Raw genomic sequence first — 23,679 nt, 5'->3', positions numbered from 1 at the left:
TTCTTAAGGTTGGACACAGATCTGGGTAACAACTGGATATAATATAACGGATCAACCATTTGTTCATTTCTTCATCCTAGCAGTTCTGGGCTCAACCTGAAACCTGCGTAGCAGCACCTAATGTTATGGTCCGTTCCCTCCTTCCATCTTCTTGATTAAATCCAGATTCCATGGCTTCCACATCCAAGAGCCTTTTTTTCTTGCTGCCCTTCCCCTTGCTTTCTTTACTATCTCCTCTGGTGGAGAGTTTTGAAGAACTCAAAAGCTTGCATAGTATTACATGCCATTTTGGTTGTCTTAATAAAGGCACTGCTCTAATGTAGGCTTTGTAGTTTTTCTTACGGGCCACCATGGCTACTTTTGCTTTCTAATAAAGTTCCCTACCTTAGGTGTAGATTCATCTAATAGAGTGGTACCTCAGGTTAAGTACTTAATTCATTCCTGAGGTCCTTTTTTAACGTGAAACACCACTTTAGCTAATGGGGCCTCCTGCTACTACCGTGCCGCTGGAGCACGATTTCTGTTCTCACCCTGAAGCAAAGTTCTTAACCTGAGGTACTATTTCTGGGTTAGCGGAGTCTGTAACCTGAAGCGTATGTAACCCGAGGTACCACTGTATTAGAATCCTAAAATCATAGAATTGTACAGTTGGATGGGATCCCAAGGGTTATTTAGTCAACCCCCATTGATTAAAAAAATATATGCCACTCTCTTGCCCCAACCAGTTCCTTCTATCAGTCATACTACTTGCATGGAGAGGTGGTTTTGCATAACAGCTCCTATTCAATAGTGTCCCTAACATTCATCCCTGCCCTAACAAAATTCCACCTTCTCTCTCCCCACCCCCAGTAGAAACATGCACAGCAAAGCCATTTTGTGACCTCTTAAATGTTATTTTCTAAGTGAGTGCTCCCCCAATTAACATTACAAGTCTGGCGCAGCTGCCGTTTACTGAGGTTTCTCTGTAACTTCCGCTAGCAACTGTGGGTTCTTCTTTTCCTGTTCCGGAACGTATAGCTGTCTACAATGTCTTTTAAATGATGTGTAAATCTGTTGCAGCAATACCAACAAAGAGTTTTAGATATGTACACATTTGTTATGGCATAATAAGCTTTCATGAAGCAGAGTGCAGTTCATTAGATGCAGGAAGTGTTATCTTTAACTAACAAGTATATTTACATATCAGGATGGGGAGGGAGAGAGAAATGTAAACCATGGAGTAAACAGTGAGGTCAAATGCAATTAAATACACAAGGTCTGTGACAATTCAATTAACATCTTTTTATTAAGTGTTAATCCAGAGAATAAGATCATATATGGGTGGGAAAATTGACCCTCCAGATGTTGGCAGACTAACTCTCATCAACCCCAGCCAGCATACTCCATGGTCAAGGAATTATGGGAGCCATCGTCCAGCAACATATGTCGAGCCTGGGGAGTCTCCATCCTTCCTCTACACCAGGCATGTCCAAAATCCGTTTTGGGGGTCTAATCCACCGGTTGGTTCAATCTGGCCCCTGTGGCAGTTTATTTCCTGGGGTAAAACCCTAAAAAAAGCTGAACAACTTCAATCTTAAAACAAACTGAACAACTTCAATCCAAAAAAAAGCTCAACAACTTTAATTCTAAAATAAAGCTCAACAAGTTTGGGGTAAAATTGTAAAAAAAGGTGAACTTCAATCCTAAAAAAAGGTCAACTTCAATCCAAAAAAAAGGTCAACAACGCATGTTCACTTCCATCAAATCTGGCCCTCTTTGAAAAAAGTTTGGGCATCCCTGCTCTACACTAAGAGATAGGAGTCACCAAGAGAAATAAAATACCTATGAACATGATTGATTCCTCTGCCTACACTTCCTACAGTTCAACACAGGGTGAAAGGGAAACCACTAGCTAATAATATACATTTACTTCATCTGAAGAAAAGTTTTATGGTGTATGATTTTAAAGTTATGTGTTGCTTAAAGAAAAGTGAAGGGAATAGTGTTGTACTGTTAGACTGAAATCCTGTACATATTGACAGACTTACCTGGGAATAAGTTCCATTGAGCCTAATTAGTCTTAGTTCTGAGTAGACATGCTCAGAATCGCCCATCAAGATAAAAACAACTGGGGATTCCTGGTTTGAGAAAGTTCTTGATGAAAATTGTTTAGACTTTTCATAACCACTACCACAATGAAGGAAGTTAACAGTTAGGACAATGGATAGGAAAGTACCTTTCCTTTCAGCCGTGGCTGCATGTTGCAAGTAGGAAGGATGTGTTTGACTCTGTCAGAGCATAAATTACCTCATGCATGTGAGTCATCATTACTACCCTGCAAGTACTCTTTTTTTTTTTTGCAGTAAATCTGCTTCGTGCTTATTTCACGTAGTTCTTAAATTGATGGATGGATGGATGGATGGATGAGACCTTCAGCTTCCTAGCAGGCAATCAGACAAAATGCTGTTTTGGTTCCTCCCTCCAGTTACACGATTGTTTTCATACAAGCAAAGAAATTTAAAGACAACAAGGCTTAAGTTCCTGGAAGAGAAAAGGAAAGCAGTGTTATTAATTAACAAAGGTTCTGCAGCAATAAGTCTTATTTAACTGCTATCTAAATAGCCTTCCACTCGTGTAGATATCTAATCCTTAATGAGATGAGAAATGGAGAGATAATCACCACCCGCCTCATACCCATATTAGGCAACCTCATTTTGGCTCAAACCCATGGAGCTGACTTCAATTCCCAGACTCCACACAGTTCAGCAGCCCAAGAGGTGCCAAGGGAGTCATGTCAGAGTCACCTCAGCCCTCGGCTAATTAGTGAGGCTGGCTTGCAGTTCCTAAGTGGGTTGCAGCTATTGATCAAGCAGAACAGCATTAAGAGGTTAGTCTAGGGGGGAAGGAGAAAGCCTTCATCCTAATTTAATTATGCTCCTTATCCTGTACCAATTTTACCAGTTGTGACATGTTTTAATGCCCAATAACCAGCCAGCTACTGGATCTATCTATCTTCCTATCTGGTTATCTGGCTCAGCTGCTGTAGAGAAAGTCACATTTTTAAATCCTTGTTAGTTCTGGTTAAGATTTGTTGTGTTTCAAAGCTATACCCCATTCCTTTCCATTCCACATCACGACTCTGTTTGAATTTATAGTGCAATATTATCTTCTAAAAGGTTGTGCCCATGCTATGTTATTGACAGAACAGACAGAACAGAAACAGAAAGAATACGTGCACTCAGGAAGGCAGATATGGTAGCACAGTGAGAGCACCAGAGATGCAGCATTCCACAGTGCATGGCAAGATATTTTTGTTGACTCACTGTTTGAAAGTGACCTACTTAATCTGGTTCTGGCGGGTTGAGTTCAGTCAACTGGACACATGCAAATCAGCTAGAAAGAATTACAGGAAGTCTTCTTCAGTTCTAATATGGCTTGACTGTAACTCTTGTTTATTTCTCTCTTCACAGATTTTCAGACATATTCCTGATAAAAGCATAAATGCATCTCTCTATACCTTTGCAATAAATGCCCATTTACTGTATGATAGAGGCTGGCCTAGATTTACATTGGCTTCATTTTAGCACTGATATTTAGGGATCAGAGCAAAGAGAAATGATCGCATTGAAATAATTGTCTATAATAAATATAGAGACTGTATGCTATTAAATACAATTTGGATTCACTTATGTTCTCATTGGTAGTTAATGCCATTATAACATCATCATCATCATCATCATTATTACCTTTAACGTATGTTTTAAGGTTGTTTGCAAACATACCATAAAACTGCTCAAAATAGTATTTAAAACTACAAAAACAACTGAAGATAAGTTGAAGAATAATGCAAAATAAACACCAAAGCAGAGAATTTTTTGTCTCCCTGGTAAAACTTGCTGAAACAAAAATGTATTAAATTGTTTCTGGAAAGTACAGATACAGTGGGTGCCTGTCTCTCCCATGACAGAAAAAGGGCAGGCCGTAGGAACTTTGACGTGACTGGGACCTCCGGTGCTGCTCACTGCCATGGCGCCCACCATGTTGCCTTGCCGGAAATCCCCAGGCATAAATTCAGGGACATTAATTAAAATCTGGGGACATTCCGGGGACAGATTTTGTCTGGCGACAGATTGGTGAATCCAGGGACTGTCTCCAGGGACGTCTGGTAAGGCAATTGGAGCAATTGGGCCAAACTGGGCCCCGCGGGCCGCTCCTAAGGGGGCCCCTGCACCAGGGTAATCTAGATGGATTTTATTTATATCTATAAGATTTTGCAGACTTTGGCTGTGAACTGGGGCCCTACAAAAAAAATATTAAAAAATTCAAGTTGTGCCCCACTGCTTCAAATTGGGCCCCACTGGCTAGCCCTCAGTCTAATAGTTGCTGAGCCTGAGTTGTCCTGCCCTCACATGAAGTATTGGGGGAGACGGCAGGCTGGTGAGGCCCCCTAGATTTAGAGGCCTGAGTTGCCCTGCCCTCACATGAAGTCGGGTTTGCAATTTTGGGAGAGGGGAGACTATCCGCTGGGGAGCGTGTGGGCTGGCAAGGCCCCCTAGATATAAAAGCCCTATGTTTCAGCCAACTTAGCCTATACATAAATCTGGCACTGGCCACACTGAAAGTCCAGCTCCAAGTTATTGTGGAGCAGGTTTCTTCATACGACATAGTACTGCAACTTACAGAAAAGTGAGTCTGAAGATGATCTCAACTTACACACAGGTTCACACAACAGGAAGTAGTCCTTTAGCTACCTTGGTCCAGGTAATTTGAGGTTTTAAAGGTCAAGACCAACAGTTTGTTTTGCAAATTAAACATCTTTTATTATACCAAACATTCATTGACTTCCCTCCCTTTCCTTCCAAGGTTCATTTGTCTTATCCAACATTCCTGCATATTTTAATGTACCCATTTAATTCAATTTACCTTTCTTACATCCTCTGAATTATTTTAATACTGCTAGCGTTTTTAACTATATACAATTATTTTCAATATACTCAACAAATATTTTCCACTCCTCTTTAAATACCTGTTCGTGTTCTCTTATTCCATTTGTTAGACCTGCTAACTCTGCATATTCTACCATTTAAGTTACCAATCCTCCTTACTAGGAACGTCTCTTGGCTTCCATCTTTTGGCTAACAAAATCTGAGCAGGTGTTGTTGCATACATAAACAAAATTTTCTGACTCCTGGGAACCTCTGCCTATACAATTCCTAGCAGAAATGCCTCTGGGTTGTTTGGGGAAAGTTCTTTTCAACATTTCCCCCCATCTCATTATATATCATTTCCCAATATTCTTTATTTTTTTTGCATGTCCACCACATATGAAAAAGGTTCCTTCTACTTTACATTTCCAACACAAATTGATTCCACATTATACATCTTAGCCAATCTACTCAGTGTTAGATACCTACCATCTATGAATCATTTCATATAGTTCTCTTTCAGCATGTAGCATGCAGTAAATTTCAAATCATTCTTCCAAAGATTATCCCAGAGGTTTAATTCTATATTCTATGTTCTGTACCCTATATCCATTACCCAGTGGGTCATTGATGCTTTAACCAGCTCATATTTTGTTTCCCATTCCAATAATAATTTGTACATTTTGGACAATTGTTTTTTTCTTATTCAGCAATAACTCTGTTTCAGATTGTGAGCTTTGGTCCAAAAAGCCATTTTTCTTATCTAGTCTGAACATATCATATAGTTGATGGTACTGTAACCAATCAGTAACTTGGTTCCCTTACTTCTTCCATTGGTTTTAATCTGGGTTCACTCCCTGAAAAATCTAACAAATCCCTATAAGTCGCCCAGTGTCTCTTCATATTTATTCTCTTAATTGTAATTGTATTTGCTTCTGTTGGCAATAACCATGGGGTGTTTTTCTTTCCAACAAGTTTTTATGTTTCTCCCAGACTCTATACAGATTTCTCCTAATTACATGGTTCATGAAGCTCTTATATATTTTAGCTTTCCCACCAAACTTCATATTATGGCCTTCCAGATCTAAAATCTGGAATGTGTGCAGTTTGAATTCAGCTGAGTTAACAAATTGATCACCACATTTTGCATTAGCTGTAGTTTCCAAACATGTTTTAAATTGTATTAATTTATTTATTTCAGTTAACAGTAACAGGTAACAAAACAGGCATTTCATATTACAAGACCCTTTCCATAACTTGGGGTAGCCTTAGAAGAATGATTTTGTTGCTTAGTCGTCTTAGTCGTGTTCAACTCTCCGTGACCCCATGAACCAGAGCATGCCTAGGAAACGCTCACTTTCTTCTCAAAGCTTCTCCTTTGTTATGGTTTCTTGGCAAAATGCTGGGGTGGTTTGCCAGTTCCTTCTCCAGGTGGATCACATTTAGTCTAAACTCTCGGGTATGACCTGTTTGTCTTGGGTAGCCCTGCATGGCATAGCTCAGAGCTTCTTGGAGTTATTCAAGCCCCTTCGCCACGACAAAGCCATGAAGGGGAGAAGAATGATACAACGGTAAAAATATGAATGGCAGTCTGCATAAAATGTAGCCCAGTACAGCTTGCAGTTCCAATATCTACTTCACACTGGGATCTGAAACATATTGGCAAATATTATTTCTGTATATTTTTGCATAATATCTTGTACACACCATGCCTCACAGTGAGGCTGTGTACACATTACCATTTACTCTGGCTTCACTGCATTCCTCCTACCGCTGGTGTTTGAAATTGCGTACCCAGGTTGTTAGCCACAATCTTTAGAAATACTGCTGCTTGATATGTTTCTCTCAGACTAGCTTCTAACTGATTTGAAAACATAATCCACATTCACTTTGCAGTCAAGCAGCAGTGTGTACTTTTCAAACAGTCCTTGTGCATGCGCAGATGACAGCTTCATGAATAGGAGTTGCAGGCTCAGGGAAACCAAACAGGTAACAGTGCATTGGATAAAGCCATGCCTGCCTTCTCTCCGGTATGTACAACAATGTGCAGATGTGAATTGAAATGCAGATCACTGTGTTTTAAGATGCTAATGTGATGCTAATGTGTACATAGCCTGTGTTTTGGTTTTTTTTAGTTGTTCTGGAATTTGGTAACTGTGAGAGACAAGACCAAGCATCTCACTTCTATTACCCAAGAACTGTTCAATGTGTTCATAATGTTTTAAAACGTATATTTTTCTGCAGCAGCTAAGCAAACAACATATCTGTGGGCATCTGGGAAATGTTAAATCAACCAGAGTTTATTGCAGATTCCAAAATTAGTCCTCAGTTTCTCCTGTCTCTTGGTTATGAGAGAGAGAGAGAGAGCCTGATGTATAGTATAGCTGATTTGTAGCTCTGAGAGAGCTTTTGAAAAAATGCCCTGGAAAAAATTATTACAGCAATATAATAACCCCAAATGCTAAAAAAGCCAGTAAGAATAAAATTTGCTATTGGTATTGTGATTTAATGCTGCAGTTCTAAGCATATTTCAGTAAGGGCCCCATATGCACTACACATTTAAAGCAGTATCGTACCACTTTACACAGTAATGGCTTTCCCCAAAGAATCCAAATTCATAAGTCTATCACTGGCTGCTACCATGATGTTAGATTCAGGTAGGTAGCCATGTTGGTCTGACGCAGTTGAAATAAATAAAAAAATTGTCCAGTAGCACTATAGAGACCACACAAAAGCTTATACCCAGAACATACTTAGCTGGTCTTTAAGGTGCTATTGGACAATTTTTTTATTTATTTTGACTGCTACCATGATGGTTATGCTCTGTCTCTACCATCACAAGCCGTAATGCATCTGAATACCAGTTGCTGGAAACCGCAAGAAGATAGAGAACTCCTGTGTTCAGGTCCTGCTTGTGAGTTTCCCATAGGCCACTTTGAGAACAGGATGTGGGACTAGATGGGTCATTAGCTTGACCCAGCAGGCTCTTTTTATGTTTTATTGTGATTTTATATTTGTTAGTTGCCTTCCAAATCTGTATGATTTAGGGCAGGGCAGGATACAAAGACTTTGCAAAACAAATAAATAAGTGTTTCTGAAAACATTTTTCCTTTCCTCCCTGCCAAAGCTCCCCTAACTCTCTGCCTTTGTATTAAAAGAATGAACGAGAACATATTTTCCCCCCCAGCACGTCGAACTCTGCACACTGTTTAAACATGTTAACAGTTATTACGGGAAACTAGTCATGCTGTTCCAGTCAGGGAAGTCACTGGGACTGACGAAAACGATGAGTGTTTAAATCCATCTTCCTGTGTTGCTCCAAGCTTCACGTAGACAAGAGGAGGGGAAGCATGAGAATCGTAGGGCAGAATTTGTGTGTGGGGTGTGACTGCTTTACCCAAAACAAATGCTAACTCGTTTAGAACTGAACTGGCTTGACCTGGTTCCCTTAATATTTCTTCATTGTAATGTGTTTTGCTTTCTTTTAAGAGAAGGCAGAAATGTATATATAGATCAATGAAAGCACGACAGCAGTACTGCGTGTGGAGGAAGTGTATAGGTAATGTTAAAGCCCCTGTAGGGGACACAAGCGAGGGTCCCGACGTGCCTCAAGCCCTCAACCCCGCTATTTGCTTTTTAAAAGCCATTCACGCAACTGCTAATTGCCTAAGCAGCGCCTTTTCGAGCCCGGTCCTCGGCAGAAGAGGAAATGCAGGCAGTGGTAGCCAAACTTGACCCTCCAGCTGTTTTGGGACTACAATTCCCACAATCCCTGACCACTGGTCCTGTTAGCTAGGGATGATGGGAGTTGTAGTCCAAAAACAGCTGGAGGGCCAAGTTTGACAATGCCTGAGCGAAGAACTACGAAAGGCAGCGCCGCCAACATCGCTTGGGGATCATTATAGGATGGGGAAAGGGGGGGGCGTGTAAAAAAAAATATTCTCAACACTGGTGGAAGCTGGAAACGGTAGGATAGGAAGCGTGGGCTCTCGGCTGTGTGTCTTGCGGAGCTAGATGCAGCGGGAGGTGGCTGGGGAAGGAGCGAAGGGCGGTCCCAACGGCCCGAAGCGCCGGTTGCCGGAAGGAAGCATTTTCACATCGCACCAGCCGCTGTGGTTTCTAAGGAAACGGGGTCTTCGCCGTTGCCGAGATTGAGCCGTTTCTTCGAACCTGTTGGGTTCGTGCAAGGAAAAGGGTGGTAGTACGAGAAGGGTGGGCTGGGTACTTTCATTACCAGTCTAGTGTGGCATAAGATACAGGTTTGGAGAAAGGGGGGTGGTTTAGGCGGTTTGTGTGGTTTGCTAAAACCCACCACCCTAGGAAGCACAGACATAGGGGAAGGGGGCAGTTCCGAATTTACGTATAAGCTACACAAGCTATAGCCCCACTCTCTTGGGGGCCCCCCAAAAAGTAAAGGGGAAAAAACTGGATGTACATTACCAAAATATAAAATAACTAATATACTTCTTTTTAATTGTGTTTCAGTTCAACAATTACTTTGATAAAATACATATTTTGTTATGTGCAAATGGCTTTAGATATCTATCAGGTCCATAAATTACCATATAGGATATATTCAACACAAAAAACTGTGACAATTTGTGGTTGACAAAGGGCAGCTGGACATATAAAGGGCCCCATTACCTTCAGTAGCTTAGGGCCTCATCAAACCTAAATCTGGCCCTGGAAGGGGGGTATGCATGACAAAATAAGGCAAAGTCATGCGTGGGACATGGGTAGCATGAAGTGGGGGGGTACAGTTATACTGTATGCTGCAGTCCCTGGCCATGCTCTTGTTAATGGCACAACTCTACACCAGCCCCAGACCTGATCAAAGACACTTCGCTCTCATTGACTTCATTAACAACAACAACAACAACAAAAGGTAACCCATCAATGGCAACTGTGCCTTCTTGACAGAGCATAGGGTATGGTAGAAACTAGCACCCAATCTATTATTTAAGCCCCCACAGAAAGAGGCCATAACACAGATAGTAGGGTGTAGGGCATGGGTCTTTTATCTCTCCGGTCTTGCATGATGCATATTTAATGCTCACGACATTTTTGTGTCTGGACTTGAACTCTTTAATGGGTATTCTCTGCCTCAGGGCTCCAGACACAAGCATGCAACCCTTGCGCTCCATTCCGGCAACTGGAGGTAGCAGGGCAGAACAGGATACTTTGCTCATGGGGGAATTTGAACTAGGAAGGGCCTGGAGCATGTTTGTGCCTGTCTTGCAAATTGCACCATAGGCTTCCCTTGCATGTTGCTTCAGCGTGTTTGTGCGCCTTTTATTGAGGGGGAGGGGGTGGTGGTGGGGAGAGAAACTGTTTTGCCAAACCAGCAGTCGCACGAGAGCATTAGTCGCTACTTTGACAAGCAGTGCCATAGGGCTCCACTGCCTATGTATGTGGTCACTACCTAGTTCTATCCATTTCTAGTGTGACGGGGGTATGGTGAAGTGACTGCCATCGCTCAAACTTGGCCCGCGTGGGGCGGGTCCCTCTTTTTGACATGTGGCCATTGTCACTGGTGTGCTCCCTGGTTTGGTGGGCTGTGGTGGTGTTTCCAGGGACATGCAATGTACCTGCTGGTTTGTGGGGTTTTTTGGTAGTTTCTGCTTTTGTTTTTCACCTTCTCCTTCCATGGTAAACACATTGGATACACAACTGTTTCCACTAGCACAGTGGTGGTGCATCTCTTCCCTCCCCAGCATAATATGAGTATAGGATTGCTCTGCCCATTTCTTCCATTAAGACAAATGGGATTAATTTTGTATGGTCCTTGTGATCAGGACTGGTTGGAATATTTTAGCCTAATTGGTGCTACGTAGGCCAATTTGCCCTTTTTCAGCTTTATAACAATGCCAGCTTCTTAAAATAGTAATAGATTAATGCTCTTAGAACTATTTCCTTCTTTATATATTGTTTACATGTTTAGCATACAAAAAAGATGCGATAGTAAATTTACTCTGAACACAAAGCTCTTTAAGAAGAAAAGAGCCTCAGCTAGCAAAGTATGACACCATCTTCTGCTCCTTCCCCTCCTGTCACAACATGTTCTGGGTTCAAATTCATCAAAAATGGGGAGGGGGAGGGGAATAGCATGCTCAGATGGGGGAAAGGAAGAGGGTTGCCACCTGTCCTTTAAAACATAGGTTGGTTCCCCTGTTCCTCCTTTTGGGATGCCTTTTGTAATAATGACTTGAAGGTTTTTGCCCTCACCCTGACTTGCCTGCCTAGTGCAGCCTAGCAGTTAGGCTCCTGGGAAAGTTGTGTTGCCTCAGTTTTGATCTCTAAGTGCCGTTAGAAAGATGTTGTCTAAAGATTACTAAATTTAACCAATGAGACATGTGTCGGAAGCTTTTTAAAAAAAAACAAAAACACTTATGAAAGACTTTTGATACTACTTTCATTTGGCTAATATCAGATAATTCTATTTTGCTTTAGAGGGGACAGTCAATACATTTTAAATATGTGAGAGTAAAACCCATGGAGATCAATCAGACTTAAGGCATGACTAATTTTCCCATTTACTTCAGTGGGAGCTAAGCTCAGCTAACTGACAGTGCAATACTATGTTTGTCTACTCAAAAGTAAGTTCCAATAAGTTCAGTGGGACTTACTCCCAAGTGAGTGTGACTAGGCTTGCAGCCTAAAAACTAGCCTTTTAAAAATATTAGAAATATCTAGGTGATTGCATTTATACTTCCAGCACACAAGTGCATGCATTTAGGAACAGAGTAAACATAATACATTAAAAAAAAAATCAGTAGTGTCTAATAAATACTCTGAGAATCTAAGCATAAAAGAAAAACAATTCCTCGGCTAGGTTTTTTTTTGGTAGCAAGATAGAATGCAAGTGAAACTGTCCCTATCGCTTTATTTCCATGCTGATGAAAGCTTCACTTGCTGCATATTTTTTTTTGCTTGTCATACATCTGTTAACAGCAGACACCTGTTAACCTCTAAGAAATAAGGTTGGTGACTTTATACGTTACTACTTTACTAGAATACAATTTATTTAATTTCTATACCGCTTTATATTTTTAAGAAAAATCTCAAATCGGTTTACAGCTTATTCAATCAATAAAACATAAATAAAACAATCTGAAGAAAGTCAAATATAGAGTATACAGTCAAAGCAACATAACAAAAAACTAAAACATTATCTTAAAGATTTCAAAATAAAACATTACAAAGGAGGTCAAGTACAGAAGTCTGGGCCCTGCCCCCTAGGCCAGGTGGAAAGGGCCTTGCAAGAAATGGCCTTCACGCCTCACAGCCGGGCGAGGAGGAGCCTCTTCAGTAGAGCTGGTGAGTCTGGGCCCCACCACCTAGGCCAGCAATAAAATAATAAACCAACAATAAAAACTCTGTCCCACCTATTGATATATTTTCCTTTATGTATATGTAGCATAATATTTATCTACAATGGTTGTTTAGTTCAGTAAAAGGTAAAGGTACCCCTGCCCGTACGGCCAGTCGTGTCCGACTCTAGGGTTGTGCGCCCATCTCACTTAAGAGGCCGGGGGCCAGCGCTGTCCGCAGACACTTCTGGGTCACGTGGCCAGCGTGACAAGCTGCATCTGGCGAGCCAGCGCAGCACACGGAAACGCCATTTACCTTCCCGCTAGTAAGCGATCCCTATTTATCTACTTGCACCCGGAGGTGCTTTCGAACTGCTAGGTTGGCAGGCGCTGGGACCGAGCAACGGGAGCACACCCCGCCGCGGGGATTCGACCCGCCAACCTGACGATCGGCAAGTCCTAGGCGCTGTGGTTTTACCCACAGCGCCACCCGCGTCCCATCGTTTAGTTCAGTAACCCTTCCTAAATTATACTTAATAATCCTGCATAATTTAAAAATTATTTTTATTATGTGAAATATTAACTCGTAACACGGAAAAGAGTAAACAGTCAGGACTAATCCCTCAATTTTTGGTACGATTTACTTCAGTTCAGTGAACTGCATCCTGTCCTCCACTGGTGGGAGAGTGAAATAGTACAAATATAGCATTAAGCAGGCAGTGGTGGGATCTGTATTTAAAAAATATGCCTGCTGTACTGTACGCTCATTGGAGATGTTTTATTAGACTGTCTGATCTGAAAACCTTATTTTGCATTTGAAAAGATTAAAGAGCTACCATTGGATTTGTCGTGATTCAATTGTTTCTGTTCTGCATGGCATTTGCAGATGGAATAATCTGTCATAAATGACACAGAAAAATACCATGCTATGAGTAAAATGAGATGTGATAGCAGCAGACTCAACTTGAGCTCTGGCTAATCTGTATAAAGATGTGGGTTATGATTGAAAGCAGGAAGCAGGAGCTGAACCCTTTCTCAATGCAGACCATTACACTCTTGAAACCACTATCACCCAGCTATTTCCTACCAGGTGGGGATTACCATACTGAGTAAAAGCATTAGGGCAGGATAAAAAACATTTGTATAAGTAAATAAACAACAAGAAGAATAGATTGATACAAAAAATGCCTTCCTCTGCTCTAATGAATGGTTTTCTTTTTCAGGTTCAATGATGCCACATACAGAGAAAGAGTTGAATGACCTTCTTATTTGTAAAGAAAAAGAACTGAAAGAGCTCCAAGCTCATCAAATCCATTTTCAGAAAACATCACTGCATGAAACCAGAAAGCAGCTTCAAGAAATGCATAGGAAATTCAACAGTTTAAAGGAAGATTTCACCTATAACCTTAGAGTCTTAGAGGAGAGAGATAGAGAGCTGCAACGCTACGAACGCTTGTTTATACAGTTGAAAATGGTTGAAAATGCTAAAGAGGCAGAGGTTAGTGATCTTAGAATACAAGTGGATAAGCTGCAGCAAACACTTGCCAAGGAAACAAAAAAGCAAGAGTCTCTGCAATACCAATACCATCAAAAGCTTAAAGAACACCAGTTAGAGTTGGAGCGGCTTCACAGGTAAGAGAGATCCAGTGCTGTGTCGCTATGACAGAAATTCAGCCTTCTAGATCCAAGCCTTGATTCTCTCTGTACCTCATTCTGGTAGTAATCCTGCTTAGAATAATGGAATTGTAGAGTTGGAAGGGACCATGCAGGTCATCTAGTCCACCCTCCAGCAATGCAGGAATTTTTTGCCCAAGGTGGGGCTAGAACCCACATCTCTGAGATTAAGAGTCTCGTGCTCCACTGCCTGAGCTATCCGACAATCCTGCTGATTCTACTTTGTGTCTCTGCCATAAAGAAATTGAAAGATGGTTCCCTTTTCACAAGGGGGTGGAGCAGTCAGTAGCATGGACTCCTGATCTTACCCATTGCTTTTTTGTCCCCCTGTTTACCCACTTTTTTTTTTGTATATAAGGACTTTCCAACTGCTGTTAACACTTAGTGTATCTTACAGAGTGGACACTGGTTCGTGAATGAATGCTTATGCCACAAAAATATGAATCTCTTAAAGTGCCCTGGGAGTGTTTGTAATCTTAACTTCAACCAAGGTTTAGTCTTTTTAGAGGGTATTGCAATCAAAGCCTGTAAACAGAATGTCTGTACTACATTTTCTTGAGGCAATTGTGCATTGGTTTTGTTTTGTATGCAGCTGCGTCAAACCATTACGTACTGTAGATGTGGAGAATTTTAAGTGCAATGTAGGCCATTGTGATCCTGGTTCTCCCTTGGCTATAATCTTTCTGCTTTGCAAGGTATGAGATACCTTATCAGATCTGTTGCTACCTGTTGGATTGTGGCAGGAATCAGTGGTGCATATATGAGACATTTTATTACATAATACTTGCTTATACTATTTAAATAGGTCGGTGCTTATGCCATACTCTTATTCTTTCAGGCAAATTAATGTGTACAAGCACATTTGCAATTAGGGGGAGGCCATTTTGATTCAAGAGCATGTGAATAGAAATTAGTATTTGCTCAAGTGCACACTACATGTTACCATTGTTCTTCCAAAACACAATAACTTATTAATCTTAGTTTTAATTCAATCCACAACTTCTTATTGAAGGGTGCTTATTTTTAAAACTATTATTTTTGTAGCCATAGTGAATGTGATGTCACTGGATTTTTATTTTTAGTTCTAAGGACTCTGATATCAATCATCATCTTCAGGAATATGGGGATATGAAGCAGCAACTGGAGAGAAAACTGCAGGAAGTAGAATGTGAACTTGCTTTGCAAAGACAGGTACAGTATGTTTAATAAATGAGATAAATAGATTTTATTTTTTGTTGCCGTTCCTACAGACAGATGAGAGTTCATTATACTCTACAGTTACTTAATTTTCCCCAGGCATCTAGTTCCCCCTGCCTAGTCTGACATTAAAAGTAATGTGCGATTAATGAGCAGTACTGAAATTGCTTTCCCATTCTAGGTATCAGGTGGCATTTATGTTTTTGGTTATCTTCTCGCATTGGCAGCCTCCCCTTGGGAAAATTGGTAAGATTGTGTCTAGTAAAATGAGATGGTGTAAAATTCTTTCCACAGGGGTAGAGCCAAAATGTTGTGCTAAATTTGCCAACCTTGAAATCTCAAGAAGGTCAGAACTATAAATCAAGAGCAGCTTTACTCAGTTGTGAAGGCTAAATAAACACCCTGGCCTCCGGCATCAGTCCCTACTTCTCTAATTTCAGGGTTCTCTTCCTTCCAGATTTGTATGTAACAACCAACAGGGCTATCAATTGATTTAATTGATTATTTAAATTGATTCTTTATTTTTTAAAAAAGTTTATATATCCTATATCAGTTGATTTCAGGACAGTTTAAGATTATAAATTACATTCTAGGTATAATCCAAATTTATCTATAGAAGTATTTTTGAGATACTGAAGAAGGTATAAAAAATAAAAATAAACAAAAGCTACCTCCCAGAGAAAAGGTGAGCTTTTATTATTTTTTTATTGTTTCTTTTTTATTTTCATAATAGTAATAATAATAAAAGGAAGACTTAAAAACACACAACTGGAATTTAAAAAGCTGCAATAAATAAATGAGTTTTCATCTCACAGCCTCATCCATTAAAATTGCCCCTAATCTACTAAATTTTTAATTGATAATTTACAGATTAAATTATTGAATGCTTGCAGCCCTAATTTATACAAGTCTCTCTCTGTCTTGCTTATGTTTTGAATGTATGGCAAAAGGAACATTATGAGTTCCCTTAAGGAGTCCCAGAAAGTTTCGCCTTCTTCAGGTTTGTTTGTTGAATACTTATGTTCATAAAAAGTTAAAGATCCTTCTCATCATTGGCTTCTCTTATAACTCTTTTCAATTTTGTAAATTTAAATTTGCCACTGGGCATGTTGCCCAGACACCCTCATTGCAGATGCCTCCTTTGCCCTCCACTTACTCCTTTATCCACCTCCTCATCCACTGTTTCTCACCCCAGAATTACTTCAGTCTTTGTTTCGTCAACTTCATTTCAGGAACTGCTAGCGGAATTTGATTCAGAAATGAAAAAAAGAGAGCATGAGTTTCGACGGAAAGTGGATGAAATGAGCAATTTAGTTCTATCTCATGAGCTTAAGGTAAATGTGCCCTCAAAATTTGAAATGTACACAGCAAAAATAAACAAACAATCAATCAGTGTACATTCTATTACTTCTATTTAGCGTGTTTTGTGATGTATAGACAATAAGTGATCAATGGAACTCATGGCCTGTTTTTCCATGGAACATTATGAGGTTAAATGCCATAACTACTGACTGTCAATTCAGACACCGTACAAAACCATAGTTAGCAAAACTGTATGTTATAAGCCCACTTTAAACCATGTTTTTTTATTAGGATGTGCCAGCTTTCATGAGCAGTTAACTATGTCTGTATGTTGGGGCTTCAAAGCTCAGTGCAGGGATGTTTGAAAGCCATTTTGCTAACAGCCCTGTACTGCTCTTTGAACTTCTGCAAACTGGAGGTTTAAAGACTAGTATGAAACTGCTTGCAAAAGGGCTTTCAAACAGCCCCACTTTGAGCTTTGGCTGCATGTATCTTTTCCAATTGAGCGAACAAGTGGGCGCAGCTGCACTTAGCAGGATTTATTCCCCGTTCATTAGCTGATGAACAAGGGTTAAATCCTTCTGCTTTGGCTGTGTGTGCCAGTTCCCAGTTAGGGTACAGAAACACAGGGCCAGTGCAGAACCAAACCGTCCCTCCCCGCCAATAGCTGTCATCAGTGTGACATCAGCCAATTGGCAGGTGGGTGTTTGTTTTTTAAATGGTTGTGTGGGCTAAATTTGATACCGTGGTGAGCCAGGGTTGGCCTGCAGACTGGAGGTTCCCCAAATCTGACTAAGCCTTGGTTTGGCTTTGTGTGAGATGCAGACACAGCCCATGTGCCTTTTTGTTCTTCTTTGAAAGGTGAAGCTGTTGACCAAAGAATTGGAGGCTTTGAAAGAGGCTGGGACAGAAGTGGCAGAATCATTGAAAATGGCAGAAGCAAGAAACTTGGAGTTGGAGAAAGAAGTCAAATGCAGGGATTGGGAAATAAAGGATCTTGCAGCTGTGAAAGATGCTCAGTAATGTACCATTCCATCGAGTATTGAGAAAAACTTCCTTTCAGTTCATCATTCCTTTCTGCCTCCCAGTATATTCTTAATCCATTTTTTTTCATGTCTGTAAAAGGAATGTGTTTATTTTTGTTGTTGCTGCCCTTGAGGTTACATCTGGCACATCAGTGGCTCATGTCATACTTTCTTCACTGCTACAGTATAGCTTAAAGTTGCAGTGCTGGTTTCCAGTCTTGTCTGCTCCTTTAGTTTCTGTCAAATTAGATAATGAACCATGGGTTGTATGCAATGCAATGCAATGCAAGCAGCATTCCACTTATACACTGGAACTTCCTCTCCTCTCTCGACACCCCCCCAAAATCTGATCCAGAGTAGATTTTGTGGGGGCATGGGGGACTGCAGGGGAGAGGAACGGAAGAGGAAGTTCTGTTGTGTGAGGGGAAGTCCATTGCAGAACAGTAGCACTGGATACAACCACCTGTGTTTACATAACAATGGCTTACATAGGCGCCAGTTCTACAGGGACCTGGGTGCCAGGGCACTCACATTCCGTGTTCCTACAAAGCCTCGGAACACGATTTCCGGCAGAAACAAGAAGTTGCGTTGGAGGTCTTGTGAGTCCTCGTACGTTTCCTCTGAGACCCCACAAAGCCTCGGAAGCGCCGCTGTGCTGCCGCCGCAACATGACATCATGTTATGTCGTGGACGCCATTGGGCACCCTTAACCTGGAGTCCAAGTCAGTGCCCCTGGTGGGTTATGTCAAAATACTGCCCCAGTAGGAGATTGGTTTTCATCCTCCAAGTCATTTTCTACTCAAAGACTGTTCTAGGAACATGACTTATTTTGTAGCAGTTGTAGTATTTAAATCTTGAAGAGAAATGCACGACACATTTCCCTACGTTTCTGATATCTATATCTGTGCAAGGAATGACTCCCCATCCCCACCTAAAATCAAAATAATAACTTATGAGCCAGGTGGGAAATGGGCTGCCCTGCATATATGTTCACCTTTTCTGCTTTCCCTAGCTCAGTGGGGAAAGGTTGCAAAAGAATAGCAACATGGGATACAAGAAGTATGGGAAGTAACAGCATTCAACTGAATGATATTTATTTTAATTGGAATCACAAAATCATAGAATTGTAGAGTTGGAAGGGCCCTGGAAGGTCATCTAGTTCAACTCCCTGCAATGCAGGCATCTCAAATAATGTTCACATCCCTTCAAAAACATTCAGTTCAAGCACAGCTGACATTCCTTGCTGTGATTCCCGGACATGAATATAGATCCTGCAGGCCTGCCATAAGCTAAACTATTTAGTTATTCACATATTTATTTATTTAAGATGTTTCTAACCCACCCTTCATCAGAACAGATCTCAGGGCAGGGCACAATACTATTACAAATCCTCAAAACCCATCAATCGCATTAAAACAACCAGAAACAAAAATCTATGAACCACAAGAGCTGGTTAAAAAAACAAACACCTTAATTAAAAACCTCAAGGCTTTAAAAACTACAAATCCTATATTTAACTACAGAAACTATATTCAGTGGGGCACCTAGCTATGCTAGATCCATCTTTCTCTTTTTCTTAACACTTTATCTTCAATACAAATGAACTAATTTTAAAGCGTTATTTTATTGTCCTCCAATATTTGCCAATACAGGATACGGGATTTAGAAAGAAAAATCGATTCAGTACAGCTGAGCTGGAAAAAAGAAAAAGAAACATTTGAGAGAAAGTGAGTTCTTTGGATAGATGACATTGTCTTTTTTGTGCACTTTTCTCATTAAGAGCAGACATTTTTTTAAAAAGTAGTGGGCAACAAGCAATTGCTGCAGATAACTTTGGTGTTTGGTGCAACTGATAGTTGTCCTTTCTGTTTTCAGATAGTGATGTAATCATACTGCATGAATATATTGAAGTTTTAAGAAAGATGTGTTGTTTTGCATGTTAGCATTAAGAATGTAATATGTAAAATGGTCCTTAAGTAGTGTGTGGATTAAGTATTTGTTTTTATCTGTGCTCCCTCTCCATTCATTACCCAGTAACATCTTGATTTGTTTAGGGCCTAAAAATAGGCAAATGGTTACTGTATTCTGAATTTATGGTCCTTTCTCCTGTAGTTCACTTTTAAACACATAGATATAATTAGGTGGTTTTGGGGTGTTCCTAAAGGGCATTGGAAATATTTAAAGAAACCACTTCTTAAACTTTAGCATTTCCAATGTGTTTTGTGATAAAAAGGGCCCCTTGTACCTCCAGCATAGTTAGAAACATAGGAAGCTGCTTATACCATGTCAGACCACTGGTCCATCTAGCTCAGTTTTGTCCACACTGACCAGCTGCGGCTGTCCAGGGTTTCAGACAGGGGACATTCTGAGCCCTATTTGCAGATGTTGGGGATGCAAAGCAGGTACTGCTGTTTTATTCTTAATCGCCTTCAGATACCAAATATTTGCCATAATGGAGTTGCGGAATGTCCATTTTTCACTGGGACATCTTCAGCCGCATAGTAGGATTATTCATGGGATGACCTATCCCTACCTTTGATCATATTAGCACTGTTCAGTGCCCCAGAACCTGACAACCTAAAGATCGAAATTATCATGTAGGAAAAAAACAAGCTAAACAGAAGGATTTTTACCAAGTCTGTAAAATAACTTCAGAAGCTTCTAAAAATGTACATTGTTTAAACCTTTGTACAGCATGATCATTTCTATTTTTAAAAAAGTTTTAATTCACTTTGGTAGATTGATTGTCTCAAAAAGTACAAATCCAAAAGAACAAATTGTCTTTTAAATTTAATTTTCTTCTTTCTAAAAGGCACGCAGCTATAGATCACTTTGCCAGGGAAAAGGATGCATTACTTGCTTCAGTAAAGGAGACCCATACTGAGCAGATATGGAAGTGGGAAAATCAAGTCCGAGACCTGCAAATAAATAAGGAAACTTTGGAAACAGAACTGCGTCAGGCAGAATGGAGGCATACAGATGAGTTGCGAGAGAAAGAGGCTGTCATTGAAAAGTAAGTTAGATTTTATTTGTACTGTTTAGGTATGTAGATGTGTGTTTCAGTGCAAACAAGTGGATTACATCCTCACATGGATGTAGGGGAGAAGGGGGCTTTCTTTGCCCCTGAATCCATGTGATGACACAATCCATTTGTAGGTACCCTCTTTTGCAGGTAGGCATGATGTTGCTTCTCCCGTAATTAAATCTGAAGTTAAATGACAGGATCTCATTTTTATTTTTGGATGAAATGTGCCTATTTAGAGCATGGTGTTTCACTTGTTTTGTACATGATACATCCCAGGATGTAATGCACACAGCTGGTATATTCCTCGCACTACTCCTGATAAGGCATCTTATTTCCATGTTCCAGTGCTGAAAAGTTAACACTTTGTTTAAGGAGCTACTGACACTCCCACTTCTCTCAGGATGACTAAGCAATATTAAGAGGGACATTTCAAGCAGTTCATTTCAACACCCATCTGTGAATTGTGGCAAGTGGTGTGCTTTAGTGCTTACTCAAGAGCAGGTACATAACCTCCCCTTTGCTGGCTTTTCAAAATATATTAAGCCTAAATATATATAAAGATGCAAAATTGCCTAGATCGGTATACAGTGGTACCTCAGGTTACAAACGCTTCAGGTTACAAATGCTTCAGGTTACAGACTTCACTAACCTGGAAGTAGTACCTCGGGTTAAGAACTTTGCTTCAGGATGAGAACAGGAATCGCGCGGCGGCGGTGGGAGGTCCCATTAACTAAAGTGGTACTTCAGGTTAAGAACGCTTTCAGGTTAAGAACGGACCTCTGGAATGAATTAAGTTCTTAACCAGAGGTACCACTGTATTCATAGTTATCCATTAATAATGGTTTACTGTGACATGTGAAGGAGGACACTGTTAGGTACAACACCTGTAACAAACTGTTATACTAAAACTTCACATACAAACTAAAGAATCAAGGAAGACACTTAAGATGTTTCTTTTTGTGTGCTTGCACTACATTCATATTTTTATTCATTCATTATGTTTTAGGATGCTTGCTTCAGCCAGCAGCCGGTTGGGATGGTGCACTATGGAACAGGCTTTGTGCCTTGTTCCTTTTGCAATCTGTAGCTATTGGCCACTTTCAATTAATGCAGTACTCCTGCTTTACTAAACCAGTTGTCCAATGTGGCCTTCCCTTCCACTCCTTCTGCTGTAGCTTGATGGAATGGCTGAATAGGAGTATCCCTGGGATTTGGTATACAGCATCAGTGCCAAATCATTTCCTATAGACACTGAGGCAGAATTTATTAATGGCATAGAAAATATCTCATAATAATGGACCATGGCTGAAATAGGGCTCCGAGTCCACATCTTTGATATGCCTTGGGATTTCAACTTAATGGCACTCATCAAGAAGTTCTTAGAATAGACTCAGAATGTGGCCTTTCACAGAGAGAGATTAACTGAAAATATTTACTCATTCATCGTTTAGTCAGTTGCAGTGCCTCTCTGGGACTCTTGGTTAATTTGTTCACATTTCATGCCACAGGTTCTTTGGCTCAGAATACAATTTCTGAAAGTATTGTATATTTATTATCAGGTGAGCACTATAATTTTATCAAGCAACAATTTTTTTATATTTAGGATTGTAAGAACATGTAACATTGTAGCAGTTCATTACTGAGTGATAAGGAATTGTAATATCTTCTCTCCAGAGAACAGCATTTCTCGTATGCTGTTGAAACAAAGGTCAAATGTAAAATTAGATGTATTAGTCAGTATGTATTTTTGCCTTTTGCTGTGAATATGTGTTGGGGTTATACTAGGGTAGAAGACTTGGGGTACTGTCCATATCCCACTAATTATAACAGATTATACAGTTGTTCTTGTACGTACATCATTATATACTACAGTAGTGCCCCGCAAGACGAATGCCTCGCAAGACGGAAAACCCGCTAGACAAAAGGGTTTTCCGTTTTTGAGTTGCTTCGCAAGACGATTTTCCCTATGGGCTTGCTTCACAAGACGAAACGTCTTGCTAGTCTTGCGATTTCCCCCCCGCTTTCCTCCCCTTTTGCTAAGCCGCTAATAGCCTTTTAGCAGCTAAGCCGCTAAGCCTTTAATAGCCGCTAAACCGCTAATAGCGCTAATCCGCTTAGCCGCTAATAGGGTTGCTTTGCAAGACGAAAAAACCGCTAGACGAAGAGAATCGCGGAACGGATTCTTTTCGTCTTGCGAGGCACCACTGTAGTTTGGTTGATGCTCCACCAGGTAGGCAACACTGAGAAGTGCCGCTTGTCCTAAACACACTTGCCAAAGTGCCAAGTTCTGCATATACACTCAAGCATACAGGTGCACCGGAGACTCCTTTCATTTAAGGAGAGGTCAGTCTGCAAGTGATAAAAGATTTGTATGCAGATCAGGTCCCTCCACTGAACAGGAAATCTGTTATGGATGGAGAAACTCTCTGTACACAGTGTAATTCCCTGTCTAGAACAGGCTGCTAGAATAAAACAATTGTGCAATTGTATTAAATTTGTCTTAATTTGTGGCCAATTTGGTAAAATTCAGAAAATCAATAAAAATTATTTGGCAAAAAATAAAAACACTTGTGTTGCATTTCAGATCTAGCAAATGTGGTAACTGAAAATTTTAAAAATCAAAATCAACCAAACATATCAGAAGATAGCAATGATATTATACACATCACAGATTTCTTTTAAAATGGAAAAAGTTCCAGAAAGAAACTACAGCTTAAGAGCAGGCATGGCCAAACTTGGCCCGCCAGCTGTTTTGGGACTACAACTCCCATCATCCCTAGCTAACAGGACCAGTGGTCAGGGATGATGGGAATTGTAGTCCCAAAACAGTAGATGGCCCAGTTTAGCCATGCCTAGCTTAAAGGGTAGCAAATCTAATTTGGGGAGGGTGGTCCAAAGTGCTACACTTGAAAATTTTCTCATTCTTAGGAGAAGTTTCAGCTGCCATCTTACTTATTAATTACATTTTCTATCTCACCTTTCATTGATTTCATGGTGTCAGATCAGGTAATAGCATAAAATTATTATAAAACAGTGGCCAGTAAAATCAACTCAAGCAATTAAAACTTACCAAGTACAAGACAATGAAACCTTCTAGCAGGAATCCACCATTTGCTCCCCTAGAAAAGCCTGTTTGAAGGCCAAGGTTTCCTCTGGAGTGTCACCCCATGAGGTTCTCAGCTCTAGTGCTGGGTATAAATACATATCAACCCCTCTCCGATGCATACACAAAAGTGCCTTGC

The 23,679-nt window shown here is 40.4% G+C and overlaps 1 protein-coding gene across 11 annotated transcripts in view; it reads left to right on the top strand.

Moving 5' to 3' along the window:
• CCDC57 (coiled-coil domain containing 57) overlaps window positions 1-23,679 on the top strand; it is a 70,958-nt gene that overhangs the window by 2,885 nt on the left and 44,394 nt on the right. For 3 of the 11 annotated variants that reach the window (XR_008328780.1, XM_053375658.1, XM_053375661.1), the window contains exons 1-7: window positions 8,978-9,081; window positions 13,438-13,846; window positions 14,971-15,079; window positions 16,318-16,419; window positions 17,249-17,406; window positions 19,065-19,139; window positions 20,225-20,425. Coding sequence is in view for 10 of the 11 variants with exons in the window: in XM_053375658.1 (XP_053231633.1) it covers window positions 13,443-13,846; window positions 14,971-15,079; window positions 16,318-16,419; window positions 17,249-17,406; window positions 19,065-19,139; window positions 20,225-20,425 (1,049 nt within the window). In the remaining variant the exon portion in view is untranslated. The other 8 variants (XM_053375659.1, XM_053375663.1, XM_053375665.1 and 5 more) reach the window with 8 other exon arrangements.

The sequence above is a fragment of the Podarcis raffonei genome, chromosome 2 (genome assembly GCF_027172205.1).
Source record: "Podarcis raffonei isolate rPodRaf1 chromosome 2, rPodRaf1.pri, whole genome shotgun sequence".
NCBI lineage: Eukaryota > Metazoa > Chordata > Lepidosauria > Squamata > Lacertidae > Podarcis > Podarcis raffonei.
The sequence above is the reverse complement of the archived record's forward strand: the minus strand, read 5'-3'. Positions and strand labels throughout refer to the sequence as shown.